This window comes from Ictidomys tridecemlineatus, chromosome 5, assembly GCF_052094955.1.
Source record: "Ictidomys tridecemlineatus isolate mIctTri1 chromosome 5, mIctTri1.hap1, whole genome shotgun sequence".
NCBI classification, from domain to species: Eukaryota; Metazoa; Chordata; class Mammalia; order Rodentia; family Sciuridae; genus Ictidomys; species Ictidomys tridecemlineatus.
This window is the reverse complement of record NC_135481.1, coordinates 11,439,211-11,461,426: the sequence shown is the minus strand read 5'-3', so window position 1 is coordinate 11,461,426 and position 22,216 is coordinate 11,439,211. Positions and strand designations below refer to the sequence as shown.

Below are 22,216 nucleotides of genomic sequence, written 5' to 3'. Positions count from 1 at the left end.
GAATCAGAGGCCAAAGAACTGCTCCTTATTGTTCATGCTGCCAGCCTATTCCTAGGATCTAAACTAGGTGGTTGGCTTCAACTGCCATTCAGATCTACAGGAACTGCAGCACAGGTGATATGAAGTGAGATGGCACAGATAACATAAAGGACATAACTACAAACCCTGCAGCTTGTAGCCACGCTCAGTTTAGCACAGGATGCAGAGGCTCAGGCAAGAAGATTATCTGACCTGTCTGTCCTACTCTAGCTGCTTCTAAGGTATGTCCTTGGGAGAGCATGAGCCAAGGCAAGGCAGCACAAGTACAGAGGCAGAGAGAGAAAGGAACCTGGAAGGAAAAAACAAAACAAAACAAAACAAAAAACCTAGCTGGGGTCTGTGAGATTCTGTAACAGTGCTGTTACCTCCAAGAGTCTCTTCCTCTGCAGCTCCTTGCTTTGTCCCTCCATCATATGCAATCCAGAGAGGACCACCAGGTCAGGCTGGAACTCTTCCAGGCTAGACACAAACACCTCCAGCATATTCATGGCCCCGTTGGAGAGGTCGTGAGAGAAGATGAACCGGTTGGCATGGGGAGCTTTAAAATGGCCCCACTCCTCCCCTAGAAAAGCCCAGTCAATGGAAAGAAAAGGAAGAGGCTTTCAGTCTCCTAGCTGTGGAGGCACTTGCAGGTGTCTCCCTGGAGCCCTGGCTCTGAGCAGGCTAACTGCTGGCTGAGTGGGTCCCAATAATAATGGTCGAAGGTCAGCTTGGTAAATTGGTAAAGAAACAAACCAAAAACCTAAACCCAAATCAGCAAAAAAACAGCAACAGTGTGAGTCTCTTATGCCTTTTTCAAGAGGTTACCTTTCTCAAGGTCATTAGCTCCCCTGGAATTCCAGGAAAGCTCTGCTGTCTACTGAGCTCCCAAACACTGGAAGCAGTTATACTGTGCATGACTTCCAAATGCCATCACACTAGGCATACTCCTGCAGATAGGACTGGTTGCCATTCCCAAAGTACATTCTACCTCACAGCAATGCTCTAGGACCTTCCACTTAGCTGACTGTACCTCCTACTCTCTGCTGCTCTCTTGTGGTTTCTGGGCACTTGATCCAAAGAGTGAGAATATCTGGCTGTTCCGCCACTTGGGCAGGAGTTGCTTTGGAGTAATGACTGCTCAAGGCCACATTCAAGTGCTACTTTCTCCCTAAATGTGAGTCAGGAAAGACTTGCCCCTACCTAAGCAGATTCAATAACCTCCAGAGGCAACACTATTGTATTATAGGACTTGGCACATGATTTGAACTAATTGTTCAAGTGTCCATCTCCTAAGGTAAACTGTGAGCTGAGGGTAGGGCCTGTGTAGTCTTCTACCTCATTTTCCTACTACCTCACATTGAACCTGGTATGTAGCCATATGAATGAATTAGCAAAAAAAAAAAAAAAAAAAAAAAGTGAATTAAGAAAACAGATTGATGACCTAATGAACCACAGCAGCAAAAAATATAGGTATTAACTCCAAATCCAAGATTTCCCAAATTAACAAGACTCTGTACAATGGGAAAAATACATTACACCGATACTTTCCATATAGCAAGACACTACCCTGCCCTTGAACAGTGACACTGCTGGGAACACAGCCTAACCTAGCCTAGGACAAAAGAGCCACACAGCATTCAAAAGAAACTGATTTCTTCAGGGAATGACAGAGGCAAAAATAAACAGGTATGGACAAAGAGAAATATGGAGAGCTGCTTATTGTTTCCATAGGACACAGGACTGATGAAGTAGCCCAAGAAGCAGACAGATTGGAACAGTCAGTAATAATACTTAGTGCCCTTCTTTTCTCACAGAACTTTGTATTCATTTCTATAAGCAATCTCTTCTCTCCATTTATCATCCTGCCCTTTGACCACTCTGGCTCACCGGATTCCCAGCCCTGAAAATGAGCTGCTGTGGAGCTGTCTAGGAGGACAGAAAAAGGAAAAAAAAAAAAAAAAAGTTTGCAAATCCTCTCCGAATTTACTTGTCCAGGTTAGAGAGAAGCTGGGGATGGAGTTAAGAAAGCTGACCCAAGGGCTGCAACCACCAGATTATGTTCCCTCCTGGGGCCTATGAAAATGTAACTCAGCACAAAATTTCACAGAAGTGCACTACTTTGTACAAAGAAAAATAAGGAAGTCAGGCAAGAGGGAAGAAAAGATGAATCAATCTTGTTTTGAGACAAGCTATCTTCTTACCTCTTCACAAGAGGCAGAGCTATCAAACATAACAGCAAAGTCCAGTTTGAAGATCCTAGTCTCTCCATTATGTAGTCACCACAGGAATCAATAGAAACCAGGAACTACAAAGGTGCCTAGTTCATGCTGTGGGCACCAACAGAAATGGAAGAGAGACTAATCTGGACTGGTGGTAGCAGCACCTTCCAGTCAATAGTCATTGTCACTGAAGAGTGAAAAATGTCACTTCTGTTTGGGGGCGGGGGAAACCAGGGATTGAGCTCAGGGGCACTTGGCCACTGAGCCACATCCCCAGTCCTATTTTGTATTTTATTTAGAGACAGGGTCTCACTGAGTTGCTTAGCACCTCACTGTTGCTGAGGTTGGCTTTGAACTTGCAATCCTCCTGCCTCAGCCTCCTGAGTCACTGGGATTACAGGTGTGTGCCACTGCGCCCAGCAAAATTGTCACTCTTATTTGGGAAAACTAAAACGGAGAAAAACTCCTTGGACATCATTAGGTATGAAGTACCTCCTGCAACATTCTGCCCTGATTTTCAGATCTTGCCCTTGCTAAATTTCAACTGATTCTAATAAGCACCCAAAAGGGATCCAGAAGTAAACAACAGTTCTTTTTCATACTTGGAGAAAGGTATAATTGTCAACAAGCACTATTTTTTCCTATCTTACATTATAGATCATTACTCTAGTAGGTGAGGTTCTCTTAATTGTGTGATTTGGTAGCAGTTCACTGAAGAGTGTTAACTACTCCTCTAAGGAGCCAATTAGCTGTTTGCATATTTGAATCTTTAATGTGAATTCATAACATGTTTATCAGAACTCGAGTGAGTTCTGAGTACAGGAAAAGATACAGCAAAGAACACACAGACTCAAAATATGTCCAGGTATTTAAGGTTCTTGCAGAAAATAAATCTCTAGTCTTTATAACACAAAAAAATCTACTTGTGGGGTAATTTGGCTTTATAAACATTGAAATATCTTTTTTTAAAAAAAATATTTATTTTTTAATTGTAGTTGGACACAATACCTTTATTTATTTATTTTTATGTGGTGCTAAGGATGGAACCCAGGGCCTTGCACCTCCTAGGTGAGCGCTCTACCACTAAGCCACAATCCCAGTCCCCTGAAATATCTTATAATAAGAAATAATGTGAGGTTAAATACAAAACACTCCCACTCACCTCAGGGAAAAAATAAATTACTCCAAAGGAAGCTTGCCAGAGGCCTGGAACTAATCTAAGCAGCTTGGGTAAGTCAGGCCAGAAGGGTCCTGGGCAGGATTCAGCAGAGCTGAGGAAATATTACCTGCCCTTCTCTTTTCTTAGTAATAAAGGGAAGCTTCACAAATGTGTGTTTAACACATTTTCACTTTTACTTAAGATGCCTGCTTTCCTACAGCCTGATTTCCACTGGGTTCACAGCAATTTGGTTTGTAGACTTGAGAATTTTTCTCATGATGTAATATTCTATCAGTCTCTGAGATAACAAATGATAACAGCTCTGCAGATCAATGGACTTGAGAAACTTGGTATGGGGACACAAATAAGATCCTACTAATTTACAAAGATGAATTTCTGGCACAAAGCCAAGTCTAAAGATGCACAGCTTATACCATTAATACCCTTCCCTTACCTGCTTGATACTCCAAAATGAGGTGGAATTCGTCTACTTCCTGCAATGACTCTGGTGGAACAAATACATTGTCATCAAGAAGTTCATGTAGCTTTGGACCAACTGGACCACAAAGAAGAACCTGGAGATAAGCAATGTGAAGTTAGTCTACCAGTTCTGTTTCTTTTCCAACAATCTGAACAATAACCACTAGGTACATTCAGGCCAATTCTATTCATTTCAACAAAATACTGAATCTAATTCAATTCCAAAAGTCCTTGGTTTGGAGGTATGTAGCACAGGAGGCTCTTAACAGGGGATAAGCCTCTGGAAGTTAATGCCACAATGTACTCAGAAACAAGAAAATGACCAATGACCAAAGTCATAGTTGTCAGGTGCCTATGCAACTATTACAGCCCAGACTCCCTGTTATGAACTGAATGAGTGCTCCCTGAATTCAGATGTTGAAGCTCTAACACTAATGGAATGGTACTTGGAGATAGAACTTTTAGGAGTTATTAAGATTAAATGAGATCATAAGAGTGAGGTCCTAATCAGATAGGATTGGTGACCTTATTAGAAAAGGAAGAGAGATCTGTGTTAACCAAGAAAAGGCCATGTGAAAAACAAAACAAAACAAAAAACAGTGACAAGGCAGCCTCTGCAAGCCAGGAATCTTAGAGCCCTTACCAGAAACAAAACTTTGCTGCAACTTTGATCTTAAGACTTTCCAGTATCCAGAACTGTTCAAAAATAATTTAAAAAAAAACACCTAGTTTATGAATTTTATTATTATGACAGCCCAGGCAGACCAAGATACACCCTATTCCCCTACATTATCTTTTTAATTCACATTCATACCCTGTGTAGGCAAATAGACATGGGATATTGTTTGCTCAAATATGACAGATGCTGGGGATATAGCTGATTGGTAGAGTGCTTTAGCATGAATAATGTCCTGGGTTTAATTCCCAGCATCACAATTAAAAAAGAAGAAGAAGAAAGGAAGGAAGGTGGGAAAAGACTACTAGATGAAAACAATCATTTGAATTTTACACAGTACGGAAAAAGAACTTCTGAAACTGGGCACAGTGGTGCATGCCTGTAATCCCAGTTACTTGGGAGGCCGAGGCAGGAGGATCATAAGTTGGAGGCCAGCTTAGCAATTTAGTAAGACCCTGTCTAAAAATAAAAAAGGACTAGGCACGTAGCTCACTGGTAGAGTGCCCTAGGTTCAATCCTTAGCATCCCCCTCCCCCCAAAAAAGCACTCTACCATATTTAACCTTTCAAATATGAGAATTAATGAGCAACTCAGTTTAGAAAGTTTAGGAGGAGGTACTCTGCAACTTCTCAATACCTTTTTCTTCAACTCCAAGATAGGCCTCCCCCTGGCTATTCCTTCTAGAAACCACTTCACATCTGCTGCCACCTCTCAGTTCCAATAAGTTGCCGTTTCTGCCATGCCCTCAAGGTCAGGATAACAGGCTCAAAACCATTGAATTCTGAGGGTGGAGGGGGCAAATTAAAATCCCCAGGAACCATCTACATTGTTTCAAATTATGCCCCATCCTGAAATTTCAAAAGGCATTTTAACTTGCTAAGTAGCTGCCTGTTTGTATACTGCTTTGTGCAGAGGTATTTTCATGTATGTCATTAGAAATCCCAGCTTCTGGTGAAAATACACCTCCCCTGCCTTTCTGCCTCGACATGGGCACATTACATGCCAAATCTGACAATTCTTGCCTCTGCCACTATTTTCTTTCTGATTCTTGGCTAGATTTACCCCCCTTACCTAGAACACTAAAAATCAGACAAAACATAAGAAACAATAGTTTTCAAAATGCTTGGACATTAGGCAAAGCACAATGATCCCTAAGAAATGAAAAAAGCCAAATAATCCAAGTAAACTCCACTAATTCCTCAGCATGATACCATAAAAGAGTTCCTGGATATATAAAAGCCGAAAGAATTCATTACTGGCAGACCTGCACCACAAGAAATGTTAAAGGAAGTTCTGCAGGCAGAACACAAATGATACCAGATGGAAACGTGGATCTAACTAAAGGAATGAAGAGCACCAGAAATGCTAACTCTAGATAAGCACATAAGATTATTTCCTTATTATTTTTTAAAAGATCTGTTTAAAGAATACTAATAATGTAGAGTGAAGTTTGTAACATATGTAGAAGTAAAATACATTGTGAGAATAGTACATAGACTGGAGTAGAGAAATGGAAGTATGATATTCTGAAGTTCTTATAGTGTAATGGAGCAGTAATATCACTTGAAAGTATACTGTGATAAGCTATAGATGTACACCATAAACCCTAATGCAGCCACTAAAATAAGATGTACAGCTAATAAGTCCAGAAGAGATAAAATTAAATATAGAAAATAATTTAAAAAGACTATGGAGAAAGAGGAAAGAGAGAAGATAAAAGAACGGAACAAACAGAAATAAAGAATAATGTCACACTAAATGTAAATGGTCTAGGGCTGGGGATATAGGTCACTGGTGGAATGCTTGCCCAGCATGCATAAGGCCCTAGGTTCAATTCCCAACACCAAACAAAAATGTAAACAGTTTAAGCATCCCAATTAAATGGCAGAGATTGCCAAAGTGGATTAAAAAGCAAGCCGTAACTATATGCTTATCCACAAGGAGTACACTTTAAAAACATAAATAGGTTAAAAGCCCATGGATGAAAAAGATATGCTAATATTAATCCAAAAAAAAGCTGTGATGGCTATTTTATCAAATAGAATTCAGAACAAAGATTATGAAATCATTTTCTTTATCCCTGGTAAGGAAAAGGGATGAATTCATGAAAAGAATGTTAACAATCTTAAACATTTATGCACTGAATAAAAGAGCTCTGAAATACATGAACCAAAAAAATTATAAAACTTCCAATAGAAATACGTATCTGCTATTGTAGTTGGATACGTCAATACCCCTCTCTGAATAACTGATAGATCAAATAGACAGAAAAATCAGTAATGATATACACAAGACACACAAGGCTTGAACATCACCAATAACCAACTTGACCTAGTTGTTACATTTACAGAACCCTCTACTCAACAATAGAAAGACCCCTACATACGCTTGAAAAACTTTCAAAGACACATGTAATTTCACCAAGAGAGATCATATTCTGGGCCATTAAAAAGTTTCAATAAATTTAAAAGGTCATGGAAAACATTTTCAGACTAGATCAGAATTAAAATAGAAATCAGTAACAATATCAGGAAAATCTTTATAATTTAGAAAACTACACCGCTAGTCCAAGAATAGTACATCTTAAGAAATCAAAGGATTACTGAAAATATCTTGAAATGAAAACAAAAACAACATATAAAATCTGTGGGACACATTTAAAGCAGTACTAAAGAGGAAATTTATAGTACTAAATGGCCTGTATCAGAAAACAAGAAAGGTCTCAAATCAATGACCTTAGCTTCTTACCTTAAGAAACTAGAAAAAGAAGCTAGTTAAACTCAAAGTAAACAAAACCCAATGAAACAGAAAAGAATGCATAAAAATCCAAAAGTTCATTATTCATTGAAAAAGAACAATAAAAATCAATAAACTTTTAGCCAAATCACTTAGGAAAATATGAAGACATAAATGAACAATATTAGAAAGAGCATCATTATAGACTCTACAGATCGTCAAGGGATAAGGGAATATTATGATTAACTATGCCAATAAATTCAACAACACGGACAAAATGAATAATTCCTTGAAAGGCTCAAACTACCAAAGGTTGCTCAAGAAACAGAAAATCTGAATTTCTCTATATCAAAGAAATCAGCTGGGCATGGTGGTGCACGCCTGTAATCTCAGTGGCTCAGGAGGTTGAGGCAGGAGAATCACAAGTTCAAAGTCAGCCTCAGCAAAATTGAGGTGCTAAGCAACTCAGTGAGACTGTCTCTAAATAAAATACAACATAGGGCTGGGGATATGGCTCAGTGGTCAAGTGCCCCCGAGTTCAATCCCGGTAACCTGCTAAAAAAAACCAAAAAAACAAAAAAACAAAGAAATTAGAGTTGTTATCAAAAGCCTTCCCACATTGAAGACTATAGGCCTAGAAAAACCTACAAACATTTAGAGAAGGCCTAATACCAATTCTATACAAACCTTTTTAAAAACTGAAGAGGAAGAAAATACTTGTCAACTCATTCTTTAAGCCTAATATTACCTCAACAGTAAAACCAGACAGACATAAGAAAAATACAGACAGCATCCCTCAAGAAAACAGATATGGGCTGGAGTTGTGGCTCAGTGGCAGAGTGCTTGCTTCACGCATGTGAGGCACTGGTTTTGATCCTCAGCACTACATAAAAATAAGTAAACAAATAAAGATATTGTGTCCATCAATAACTAAAAAATAAAAAAAAACTGTTAAAATGTTAAATAAAATTTTAGTAAACTGAATTCAACAAAACACAAAAAGGATAATTAATACATCAGAAACAAGTAAGGTTCATCCCAGAGATGCCAGGTTGGTTTAACATTGGAAAACCAATGTGATTACCACATAGCAAACAACCAAAAACCAAAAATCATACAATCATTTTACTAGATGCTAAAGCAGCATTTGACAAAAATCCAACATCTACTCAGATCAAATTCGGAGCCATGCACATGCTAGACAAGTGCTCTACCACTGAGCTACAGCCCTAGCTCTCACAAATATATTTTTAAAGGCACTGCCTCACTCCTGCATCTGGCCATTCTTCTAAATTTGCCTTTACTATATTTGCCAGGGTCTATTTCTGAGATACACTATAGCATGGCTATTCAGAGTATGGACTCTGCAACTAGATTACTTGGGTTTGAATTTCCACTCTACCCATTACTAGGTACATGACCTTGAGCAGTTTTAACTTCTCAAGGCCATGCTTCATTTTCCCTCTCAAGTGGAGTATAATAAATGGGCTTTCTTTATAGGGTATTGAGAGGATTAAATTAGTTCATATCTATGTACCCAGAATATACTGAGAATTTATATAAGCATTAGCTATTATCATCAGCAATGGAAACTATCTCTCAATCTCTGATGGTTCTCAGATGATCACCAGGTCCATGGTGGGAAGCATTTCACCAAGTTAAACTGAATCTCTTTGAGAGAGCAGTGGTAATTATCTTTGAAGACTGTATTATTACCCTAATAGTAATTAGAGTGGTAATGTCATGCAGAATGTGGCATTTGAATCCTAACTAGCTGAATTTGGACATGTTACTTAGTCTCTCTGGACCTCCCTCTTATCTTTAAAATTATAATACTGTTGTGAGGACTGAGTAAGAGATCTTTTCTCGTACCAAGGCCAGTCTTGTTTTTTTGGAATGCCTTCCACTAAGACCAGCCCCAGGTCCAACTTCTCCAGAGACCAAGAGCAAATAATGGTTTCAGAAGAGGTCAATACTGAAAGGTCAATCTTGTACTTGCCCACAACAGTCCAGTGTGTTAGCTTTCCAAAGGATAGAATTATTTCTCAGGACCAGGAAGGTGCCTTGTGGGGAACCATGAAAACTCCCAAGATTCTGATGAGAAGGGCCTGGGCTCGCTAAAGAGCTTATGACCGAACTTTTCTTTTTCTGTTAACAGATAATGTTTCCAAGAGTTTACCCTGGAATTTCTAATCATCTCTGTTTAGAAGTTTATTACTATCATAAGGATAATGATTATAAAAATCTATATTTTCCACTGTAAAATTTCATAAGAACTTCAATCCTTTTTTAAAAATATATTTTTAGTTGTTGATGGACCTTTATTTATTTATATGTGGTGCTGAGAATGGAACCCAGTGCCTCACACATGCTAGGCAAGCGCTCTACCACTGAGCCCTAACCCTAGCCCAGAATTTTAATTCTTATTAAAATAGAAATGTTAACACTTTAATATACTCTCTCAATCTAAAGTATATTTGTCTCCTGGTGTACAGTGTGGCTCTTTTCATAAGTGCTCAGTAAATGTCTGTTGCTAAATTTTGAGAAAGAAACAAACACATTGATTTTTTTCTCTAACACTGCTGATTATCTAGCCATATTTAACTAACTTTCTCTCTGGCTTTTCATTTCATCCCTGAAATGAAAAATTATATTTTTATGTTGGTTCCCCAAGTTCAGAGCACTGTTCATTGTTTCCTTCTCTGTCAGCAGCCACAATCACCCTGTACTTGTCCATTTATTTACTCTCTTCCTTGTTACCACTTATGGTCTAGCCATACCATGATTCCAGTGATAAACAAGTCTCTCCTCTTTTGGGTGCTCTAATCTAAACCTTATCGTTTTGTAGTATGACAGCAACAATCTCCAAGTTGGCTTCCCCTCCTCAAAACTATTCCACTCATAGCACAGTAAACTTCTTACTCAGATGTTATTTTGAAATAGCAATCATTTTTAATTCTACTTAATAGCAAATGGTTCAAAACTTGAAGACACTTTTCTTCCTACCTTCATCTAGTGACATGAATTTTCGACAATCTGGATTCAGGCTTATCAACATAGCCAAGTACATTCTCTCTCATAACTTCCATAATCCCCACATGCTCATAACCATTACTTGATGGCCTCTCAGGGTCAGATTGCCTTGGTTTGGATACTAGTTCCATTATTTACCCTCTGTGAATATCTTTGTGCCTCAAGTTTCCTCATGTTGAAAGCAAGGATGACAGTACCAACTAGCTTTATAAGGGGTGTTGCAAGGATTAGTCAAATCTATGTAAAACACTGAAGACAATGCCAAGCACGTAGTAAACACTTAGAAAGTATTAGTTATTATTACACTCCTACTAATACTGTATGCATCCTAACAAGAGGTCCACAGTCTAGTGTAGAAGCAGGTGATCCTTAAATTGAATCAAGGAACAAATATCCATGCTTGCTCCTAAAATTACTGAAACAACAGAAGGGTACAAATTTTAATCTGGAAATCTGACCTACCTTTAAATCTGAATTGGCTGCAAATTTCTGTCCAATTAAAGCTGCATTTCCTCCTACATAGTGCTGAAAGATAATTCAAGGTGATTAGGCAGAATTTTAGCACAACTAGTTACCCAAGCTTAATAATTTTTAATGTTAATAATCATAGTACATCTTTCCCCAAATATTTTGAGGTGACTTTACAACAAATACACAAACAAGTTAATAAAAACACAGAAATAGACAATGAGTAAAATGTGAAGAAAATAAATATGGTAATCTGAAAATTAAAGTGTGACTGCTGTAACTATAGATCAAATCTGACTGAACTTCTGGGCCATCAGCACAGATAAAGAAAAAACACAGTGTGGCTACGTCTTGTAAACCTTTAAAATGAGTATACATCACTTTCCTCCTGAATCATTCAACTTTTTTTTTTTTTTTAATGGTGCTGGATATGGAAACTTGTGCTACCACTGAGCTACACCCCCACCTAAAATTTAACTTAATCTCATGCTTTCTTTTCTGTCTCCATCTCATGCCTGCCCCTTCCACAATCTGCTTGCAACTCTCCAAGTCAGCCTTCCTCTTGACCTCTGGCCTTTAGCAGGTTCCTCCCCTTCTCAGCTGCTGCCTCTTCTATGATGCCTTTTCTGTACCCCTTCCTCAGTGACATCTCAGCTTCCATAACTATCTTCCCCAGACAAGATTACAGACCACTTCCTGCCCCTCTAATATGAACCCATATTACAGCCCTTGCCTACTTTAATTATCATCATCCGGACACATGAAGAGCATCTTCAGGGCAGGGACCATCTTTTCATAAGTGCTCAGTAAATGTCTGTTGCTAAATTTTGAGAAAGAAACAAACACATTGATGTCTTGGGGAATATATGGTTCCCTGGGAGTAAATTCTAAAAGGCAATGGCTCTAACACAGGAAAATATTTTCCTCTAATACATCTTTCAGCTTGAGAGAGCAGATCCTTCAAGGCTGGTGTTCCACTTTGCTAAGGATGGATCATGTACCTTAGAAACCTGATGAATAGGCAATAAGGCTGCTGTTCAATTCTGAAGTCAAGAAACCTAATCAATAGTTCTGTCTGGGCTAACAACCTTTAGCCCATGCAGAGGCATAGACTAAATAACTCCAGCTGCTAGCCATCACTCTCATCCCACACTTTGGGCTGACTGATTTCTGGATTTAAGTGGGATGTTAACAGTTCTTCATAGATTAATTTTGTGATATGCACGCTTAAGTTTCACCTTTTAACAAATCTGATTTCACATTTTATTTAATAATGATGGCTAGCAGAATTTACTAAAAGTTCTTGGGGGATGGGCTGAGGCTGTGGCTCAGTGGTAGAGCACCTGCCTTGCATGTATGAGGCACTAGGTTTGATCTTCAACACCACATAAAAATAAACAAAGCTATTTAATTAAAAAAATTATTGAAGGAAATTATTAAGATATCTGCAAAATGGATACCAGATTTTTATTTTTCTTTTTGGTACCAGGGATTGAATCCTAGGGTGCTTAACCACTGAGACATATCCCCAGCCCTTTTTTTTATTTTAAGACAGGGCCTCACTAAATTGCTAAGGCTGTGATCTTCCTGCCTCAGCCTCCCAAGCTGCTGGAATTATAGATGTGTATAACCGTGCCCAACTCAGATTTTTCATATAATTGTCACTGTTGTTCATCAGGCAACCTACCTTACAGTTTAAAGGATTTTCAAATGACACCAAATTGGTGTTAGAAGTAACACATTTTAGGTTTTAAAATGTTAAGAAATAATAGACCATCAAAAAAGTAAGATGAGTTTCTGTAGATTTTTTTTCGTTATGAAACAAATGGTAGGGTCAAAGCAGAAGTGATCACAGAGATTTCTGAGCAGTATACTTATCAGATTGGAACTATCAAGATTCTCTAAAAGACCAGACACTACTAAACTAAGCTGTCAAAATGACCATAGAAATTTTAACAACTTGCTATTTCCTTTAGAAACTCAGCTGGCTAACACCCCTGGCAATTTTTAATGTTCAAATGGGCAGCTTCAAAGGACAAAAATCTTTAAAATCTCAAGTCATCAGTGATCACAAAGGTTTGCCTGTGAAAGGTACCAATTAAAAACAGCATTAAGAGCTTCCCTGGCTAGAATTCAGGCCTGGTCTGGGATGCCCAGTTGAAGTAAGGTCTCAGATGAGGAGAATTAGCTGGGGTGGAAAATGTTCAAACAACCAGAATTCAGTCTCAAGAGGCATGAGGACACAGTAGCAGGCACACTGGGTGAGATGGAAAGAGCACACTTGGGTCTCCAGCCCCAGTACTCTTACTCTATGTGATCCTCACCCCCACCCCAGCCTGGACCATTAAGACTCCAGGGCTTTATGATCACCAGGTGAGCCTGAAGACCACTGAAGTTCCATCCATCTGACTTGTTCCAACCCAAAGACTACTGGTTCTCAAATGAGGTCATCAGACTAATAGCATTAACCAGGAAACTTGCTGGAAAGATAAATTCTTCATTCCCATACCATATCTACTCAATCAGAACTCTGGGAGTAGGCTAGGAATCTGTTTCAATAGCTCCTCCAAGTGATTCTGATGCACACTCAAATTTGAAAGCCACCAATATAGACCAGTGATTTTCAGTCAGGGATCATTTTGCTTCACTCCCCTTCCTGAGTATCTAACTAAGGAAACACATGCTTTTTAGCCCTTGGGAAAAGAGCTGGAAAGGATACTAAACATTCCACTATGGTCACAGGACAGTCTTCCCCACAAAATAGTATCCATGTTCTGTTGATAAACTCCTTTTTGGGATGGGGTTGTGGCTTAGTGGCGTAGCATGCATGAGGCCCTGGGTTTGATCCCCAGCAACACACACACACATAGAAACCCCACTGCATGAGCAGAACAAAGGTATGGCCCCATCTCTCCTTTTCCCAGTCAAAAGCTAGTCTACTTTTCTATGGGTTTGGCCTTGTTCTCCTGCTTAGGACTCAGACACATTAAGATTACTACAAGTTATCAAAAATAAGCATTACAACTAAAACAAATTAATAGACAATGGTTCCTCCTTTCAAACATAGATAACATGAAAAAGGCAACTTTATGATGAACAAGAACCAAAATTATAGTAAATATGCATCACTAATGTTGGCCGAGTTAAACTGACTAGAAACAGAATTAATAATAAAACATGAGATACAGTTTTACAAAAAGGGAAAACTGCAGAATTGGATTTCCAATGGTCACTGTCATGAGGCAAACAGGAGGAAAAGTTGCTTAAAAGGCTTCTTTTCGGGGCTGGGGATGTGGTTCAAGCGGTAGTGTGCTCACCTGGCATGCGTGTGGCGCTGGGTTTGACCCTCAGCACCACATACAAATAAAGATGTTGTGCCCGCCAAAAACTAAAAAATAAATATTAAAAAATTCTCTCTCTCTCCCTCTCAAAAAAAGAAAAAAGGCTTCTTTTCCCACCCTGTTTTAATTTACTCTTGGTGAACTAACAGACCTGGGCTCCTGGGAACTCTGATGCTATTTGGGCAACATCATGAAAGGTTTCCTTGTCACTGAAGAAGCGCTCAGCAGCAGCTCCCTTCCTCATGAAGTGGACGAAGGCTTCTTCCAGATCATTCCTTGAATGCAGAACTGCATGATCTCTACCATTCCCAGGACTCAGGCCAAGTGCCTGCAAGAGCTTCACGCCTGAGAGCACGACATCGACACATGCATTGACTCTGTAAGAAGGAGGAGAGACATGTGAAAAGCAGCAGCCATAGCACAGGAAAAGCACCTTGGCTTTTAGCTGCAGAGAAAGGTTTCAGAGAACTGTATTCAAACAGGGAACAGCTGAAGTGGATCTGCTACTTTAATTGGAAAGCAAACATGTGGCAGAAGGAAAATTACTTTATCTGGATATTTGTAATGGGATCAGATCAGAATCTTTTTTGAAAGTTTGGCAAAAATTTATACTAGTTAAAAAAGTGAGAAAACAGTGCTTAGCATTTCAGAACAAAGCTATCATGACAATAAAAATGTAGCATTTCTAAGGAAATACTAGCAGAGCCAAACAGGATTCACACTATGTCTAGGGCAAGTCACTTTAATTTCTGTCTTAGTTTTCTCATCTGAAAAAATGACAATGATATGAATGGTTAACTCAGAGAGCTACTGTGAAGATTAAATAACCAAAGTTTAGGAACACTGCTTAGTGCAAAGTAAGCAAAATATATTTTGGTCAAAAGCTAAATACCAGTCAGGTATGGTGGCACACACCTATAATCAACCCCAGCAGCTTGAGAGGCTGAGACAGGAGGATTTCGAGTTCAAAGCCAGCCTCAGCAATGGTAAGGCTCTGAGCAACTCAAGTGATACCCTGACTCTAAATAAAATACAAAATAGGACTGGAGATGGGGCTCAGTGGTTGCGTGCTCCTGGGTTCAATCCCTGGTACAAAAAAAAAAAAAAAAAAAAAAAATCTAAGTTCCAGACAACTTTCCTCCAGACAGATTCAATACCTAAATGCCCAAATACTCCCAGGTGAAAGCCTGCATTTGAAGAGCTGAGTGCATTTAAAAAGATGCACACTTGTGGCCTTGTAACAACTAATCACTTGACAGGTGTTTACAAGACTTACCCATGAATCTTTTTCTGTGTGTGTGTGGTACTGGTTATTGAATCCAGGGGCAATCCACCACTGAGCTATATCCCCAGCCCTTTTTATTTTGAGACAGGGTCTTATTAAGTTGTTCATGCTGCCCTTGGACTTAGGATCCTCCTGCCTCAGCTTCCAAAGTAACTGGGATTATAAGCGTGCACCACCAAGCCCAGCCTATCCATGAACTTTAAAGGACTGGCAAGAAACTTGTGCATCATCTGGTAGGTTGTATGGAAATTATAAAATACTAAGGTTGTCTGGCATGGCATCTTTTATGTGTGCATGAAAAAATCCTGGCTTATATATTTTCTGTGTTTCTTTGCTAAAGGTCATCCCTCTTTTAAAGAGAAAGGCTAAATAACTAAGGTGTCTAGATGAGGTCTTCCAGGCCCCCAACTGTCACTTCCATTTATGTCTATCCTTCCTTCTGCCTATTGGGAATGTCCCTTTTGCTAGTGTGGTTGGTGGCCACAAGCAGCTCCTAGACTCTAAGAGCAAGCTCATAGCAGACCAAGATACCTCCTTTTTATTTTAGGATCCTCCTGCCTCAGCTTCCAAAGTAACTGGGATTATAAGCGTGCACCACCAAGCCCAGCCTATCCATGAACTTTAAAGGACTGGCAAGAAACTTGTGCATCATCTGGTAGGTTGTATGGAAATTATAAAATACTAAGGTTGTCTGGCATGGCATCTTTTATGTGTGCATGAAAAAATCCTAGAGATAAGCGTGGCTGATATTCAGTTAATGCCAAGCAGCTTTGAAACCTAAAGTTAAACTCATTCATGAAGAAGGCCCAAAGAACTGGATTTTTAGCATGGAACACATAGCTATGTTCTCTTCTAGTCCACTTCAAAAATCTCTCAGTCTGTAAACTAACACACCAAATCATTAATGGTAGCAAACTGAAATTGGGCAATTACGATAAAGGAGAATAATTTTACTTTTAATTAGATAACATTTCTCATTTTTACAACTATGTATTACTTTTGTAAGTTTTAGATCAATGTAACTTTAAAAGGCTTGTATGTGGGCTAGACATTATTTACACCACTTTTGAAGATTTACAAGGGCAGGAAGAGAGACATTCCTCCTCCTGACACAAAATGGCTTGAATCCTCATATTAAGGGTCCTTTTAGTAATTCTTTATCCATGTTTTGAAAAGATTTTTGCCCATCAAACAGCATTTAAATACTTAGATTTTCTTTTAAAAATAAAAAATATAGATGACTTAACTGGAAGAGTATAATAATGGGTTACTATGCCTTTCAGTGCATAAAACACATGGACAAGCATGTAGCAGGTGCTTAAGGATGTTTTAATACACGTCTTTCATAGCCTATGAAATAAACCAAACACACCCTGCAAAGTGGTCTCATTCCCATCCCACAAAGGGTGCCCTTTACTTCCATTAAATGAACATTAGATGTTTAAAAGTGAGCCTATGAATAGGACTGCAGGTATCTCTTGGCTCTCCAACTTCAGTACAATCCTGAGCTTCAAAAAGTGTTTGGATAGCCAGGGATACTAGTTCCTCCAAACTGGCCTATCTTAAAAAAAGAAAGTATCCAAAAGGATTTAGGTCCTGAATCTGAACAGCAGAAGTTCAAAAATAAGGAAGTTTTACATTTAGAAATATAATTACTTCAAAAACTATAAACACATCACTTTCTTATCTAGTTCCACTGAGATCTTAAACACAGTTTGATAAGCATGCTGGGCAAGTGCCTTACCACTGAGCTATGTCCTCAGCCCCAGAATTTGACTTTTTAGAGATAAGAGTGGAGAAAGTCAAGTTTACAAAAGTAATGCAAAATGAAGAGTTCAGTGCATTTTGCAAAACAAGACAAACCAACAAAACTGAGGCAAAGATGCCGAATGCTGAAACAAGAGGCTGCAGGGCCAGGCAGGGCACACTGGAAGCCTTGGCTTCCAGGCGACTAGTACAGACTTTTGGCTGGCAGGATGAGGGGGACACAGTTCTTCCTCTGAGGCTATGAATTCCTCAAAAAATGATGTTTCCTGTCTCCTCCATCCTGTTTCATCCTCTGTAAAATGTTTTCTAAGGCTCCTTCTAGTTTTAACATGTGTCTCAGATATTATAAGAATTATAATACCTATAAGATACAGAACTGTAGAGAAATCACAAAGGTCTGGGCAATTGTGCCTAGGCTGAATTCTGGATGGTACCTCTGCAAAGAGAAAGGAGACAATCTTTATGAAGTACCAAGGGCTAGACAGGCATTTTTAGATAGAATATACCCATTTGCAATGTTCTTTGAGACAGGTGGCCATTACTGCTTTCAGCTAAGAAAAGTGAAGTTGGAGTTAACCAACATTCCAAAGGCTACAAACTGAACAAGCCTAAACTCAAACCCAGATTTATATGATACTGAAATCCACGTAGGGAGCATATGCAAGCAGTTTTAGATGAAAGGATTAACCTTGTGTTCGGACACAATAAGAATGTGATCTAGCTAGAATGGAGAATTCATATCGGGGAGAAGAGCAAGACAGATCAGGGCAAGGACAGTTATAGGGGAATCAATGTTAGGATGAGGGCTTTATCTTTTACCCAAGTTAAATAGGTACCAGGGTCCAATTTGGAAGCAGGGGAAGACTCACAAAGATGTGATAGCCTTCAACCCAAGAGCTAATATCCTAAAATCTGCAACCCTGGTCCTTCATGCATTCTTAAATTCCAGCCTTTCATTTTTACCAGCTGACGGAGCAGCTTCCTTTGAAATCCCACAAGGTGCATTTCCCTTCCTCTGAAATTCAGCTTAACTTCCCCCACAAATCACCTTTTTCCTAAATTTCTTAATATGACAACAATGTGGCATGACTATGAAATGGGCTTAAATAGCACCTTCTGCACTTGATAGCTGTGTGGTCTTGGGTAATCAATGAGTCCGAGCCTATTTACTCATCTGTATGAATAAATGACAATACTGGTATCTGCCCACCTCACAAGATTCTTATGAGATACCCAAAACTAAAAACCTGTCTTTGGGGGCTGCTTTTCTTTACTCTAAAACATCCAGCCTGTTATGCACATCTTCCTCAAATCTTACCTTTCTTTATCACCATTCCTAAGCAATGGTCAGACTCTTTAATCCTCTCACGAAAACCCTACAATGTCTTCTTAACCAGGGTCTCCAGACATTCATTCTTAGGGCTATCACACTAAATTGTTTTGAGTATGTGCATGAGAGAGAGAGAGAGAGAGAGAGAGAGAGAGAGAGAGAGAGAGAGAGAGAGAGAGAGAGAGAGAGAGAGAGAGACCACGAATAGGTGTGTATTCTCCCAAGAAGTCAAATATACCCAAAATGAGATTGTGGTTCAAGTATTGTATATACTCCCACCCACCCCTCCCATATCCCCTCTTTAGGCTAAAAATCTCTTTGGGTAACCAGAAATGTTCCTAACGGACTTGTTACTTATAAAAATAATGTGAAGCAGGCTGGGCACGATGGTACATGCCTATAATCCCAGAGCTTGGGAAGCTGAGACAGGATTGCAAGTTCAAAGCCAGCCTCAGCAAAAGCAAGGCACTAAGCAAACCAGTGAGATCCTGTCTCTAACTAAAATACAAAAAAGGGCTGGGGATGTGGCTCATTGGCCAAGTGCCCCTGGGTTCAATCTGATACCAAAACAAACAAACAAAAACCCCCAAAACATGAACTGCTGCTCAAAATCCACCTTCCACATTCCCATCCATTATTTTCAATAAATAACTAGAGTCATTTACCTGTTTATAAATCTTTATGGCCTCCTTATCACGTACCCTCACATAAAAGGCATGTTGGAATTTGGTCCAACCTTTCCTTCTGAGCATCTTATTTCTTTACCAAAAGATTCTTGCCAAATTGCTTTCTCACATTTGGTTCTCTTTCCTAGGTGGACTTGTTTCCCCACCTTTGCTTATTTATTTTAAAAGTCTCATTTCTTTTCTAGGCTGTTACACAAGTTACTGTAGTAGAATATATTTCTCATAATGGTCCCTACAAGATGTCCCAACCCACATGTTCGTTTTAAAACTCAACATTGATATTCCTCCCATTAAGGTATGATTTAGGTGACACCCCTCCCTTAAAACCAGGTGGAACCATAACTCTGGTAAAAACTGACCCTACAGACTTTGAAGGTTAAATCATAAGATACTTTAAAGATTCTGCCTGGTCCTCCCAACACATTCCATCTCCTAATCCAATCTTCCTGCTGTGAGAAACTAAACAGCTAGGGAAAAGCCTATGTAGGTGATAAACCCCCCCCTGGAAGTTTCAGCCATGATCAATCTTTATGATGAACCCAGTTCCAGCTACCATCCAACTATAACTGCCTAAGACCCCAAGCAAGAACTGCCCAGTAGAGCCCCACCAAATCTCAGATAATAAAAGATCATAAAATGGTTGTTGTTTAAGCTACTTAAGTTCTGGGGTGACTTATCATACAGCAATAGTAAATGTAAGATCATCTTAGAGCTTTTTCTGACACTCTATCCTAGGAAGAATTAGTAATCCTTCTTTGGGACAATAGGTTTACCTTATTTTGTTTTTATTTTTATTTATTTATTTTTTTTCCTGGCAGTGCTGGGGATAGATCCCAGCAAAGTAGGCAAGTTCTAACACTAAACCATACCCCCAGCACACACTTTGTTCTTACCACTCGAATTCAACAAAGCACTTTTCACAGTTGTTATGGACAATGGTATCCTCTACCCCACCACAAATTTATAAGTTGAAGCCCTAACCAGTGTGACTGTATTTGGACACAGGGCCTTCAAAGAAGTAATTAAGGTTAAATGAAGTCACACAGGAGAGTTCCTAATCCAATAAGACTGATGTCCACATAAAAGAAAGAGTACCAGCAGTGCAGACGCAGAGGAAAGGCCATGCATGTGAAGACTCAGGGAGAAGCTAGCCAACTGCAAGCTGCAAAGAAAAGACTTGCCCCAAACTAACCACACCCGCACCTTTTAGACTATAAGGCTCCACAACTTCAAGAAAATGAATTTCTGCTGCTTAAGCCATCCAGCCTGCGGTATTTTGTCCTAGCAGCCCAAGCAGATCAATACAATAATGAATGTATCAGTTTTCAACAAATGAGGAAGGGACCTTGTTATATCCTCAGAACCCAGCAGACTTGAAATCGTTGATAAGTATCTGTCGACAGAACATGCATGAAAGGAGGACAGTTAAGAGGCTGATACTTGTGGATGAAAAGAGCCTGAACTCAGAAGAGGTAAAAGGAAACACATCTTAAGAACCAGTAAATGTGCTGATATGAAAAAATACAAGTTAACAATTGAGTACTTTCAAAAGCTGACACCACTCTACATAAATTATTTCATTTAACTTTGCTCTACCTTACTCCTTCTGGCTCCAGCACTCACATAAACTTGACAGAAGGCCTGCTTTTATATGGTATCTTTGAGTTGATAGCAAAAGTCAAGTGAAACTGAGACAGGGACTAAAGGTAGCATAAGGGAAATAATTATATTCCTGAAAGGAGTACAAAAAAGGAGGCGTTGTGATTTGGGAGAATCTTAAATATGCAATGTCACTGAAGTCTGGGGAAGAAGAGTTTCTAGAAGGGCGTGTTAAACGAGTGGAAGGCTGCAGCAAGCTGACGATATAGACTAAAAGAAGTTGAATTTGAAAATCGGGAATCTCAGTGAAGTGGTGGTCTCCAAACTGGATAGCGTTAATTAACAGAAAACAGGGCAAAAGAAAGTCGATAAAGGCAGAGAACATTCTTCTTTCGAAGCAAGAGGAAGAATGCCGTCAAAACTGGTAAGACATTTTTGGCTGCCAAAGAACAGGCGCCCATAAAGCAAGGAAGCTGGAAGCTGGAACGATGAATGGACACCTGAACATGAAGGTGACAAGCTGAGTGAGATGTGCAAAAAGGCTATTAGGGTTGGTCCTACCCGGACAAAAGAAGGGCTCTAGGGCCAGCAGAGTAAAAACCAGTCTGAATCCCTGCAGCGGTGACGAAATTGGCTAGACCCAGACATCCGACACCTTTTGCCAAGAGGGCAACGCGGACACCGGCGCCTCCTGGGGACTTCTGAAAACCCGTTTCCACGCGGGCTTTATCTTACAGCTCGGTAGCTTCCCGACCTCCAAAGTGAACCTCAGAGGACTGAGCGCCCGCACTTCCTAGAGAGGCCCAGAGACCCAGGCCCTGCGGGCACTCACCCTACAGCCACGCGGCGCCAGCGCCGGGCTGGCTGCACGATGAGAGCGTCCCAGGCGGCCGCCAACCGGCCCTCGGGGGAAAGAGATCCCGGGGGCAAGGGCGAGGGCCCCAGCCGCAACGAGCTCCAGAGCGAGCGCAACGCCGAACCGGGCAGCTCCGGCTCCAGCAGGAAGACGCAGCCCACGGCCAGCGCCAGGAAGCCTGCACACGCAGAGCCCCGCCACAGAGCCATGGGGACCCTGGCGCTGCAGCAGTAGCGGTAGGCTCAGTTCCTGGCCCGCGCCTCTTCCGGGCTCAGCGCGTGCTGACGTCGACACGCGCTTACATCACACCTGCGCGCCACGGCCCCTCCTGAGGGGCGGGCCGATGGGCGGGCCGCTGGTGTCGCGAGGGCGGGGAGTTCTCAGTCCAAATCCTGACACTTGGCGGCGCGGAAGGTGATTGAACAAAGCGTTCGCTCTAGTTCAGGCCTTGTATCTCTCCCCAGAACTCCATCCGTATCCCCAAAATACTGGGGCGGGAATATGTTGCTTTCCCAGTAAAACGAAACGGACAGATTATAAAGAAGCAGGCAAGCCTCACG

The 22,216-nt window shown here is 40.2% G+C and overlaps 1 protein-coding gene across 3 annotated transcripts in view; it reads right to left on the bottom strand.

Annotated features, from left to right (window-relative positions):
* Adpgk (ADP dependent glucokinase) overlaps positions 1–21,951 on the bottom strand; it is a 31,836-nt gene extending 9,885 nt beyond the window's left edge. For 2 of the 3 annotated variants that reach the window (XM_005316769.5, XM_005316770.5), the window contains exons 1-5: positions 21,633–21,947; positions 14,285–14,510; positions 10,787–10,849; positions 3,854–3,974; positions 405–601 (exon numbers count right to left, since the gene is read on the bottom strand). In XM_005316769.5, the coding sequence (XP_005316826.1) occupies positions 405–601; positions 3,854–3,974; positions 10,787–10,849; positions 14,285–14,510; positions 21,633–21,865 (840 nt within the window). In that variant the 5' untranslated portion in view covers positions 21,866–21,947. Of the gene's footprint in view, positions 1–404; positions 602–3,853; positions 3,975–10,786; positions 10,850–14,284; positions 14,511–21,632 lie in introns of all 3 variants that reach the window. The other variant, XM_078049338.1, reaches the window with a different exon arrangement.
* Between the last annotated feature and the right edge of the window lie 265 nt (positions 21,952–22,216).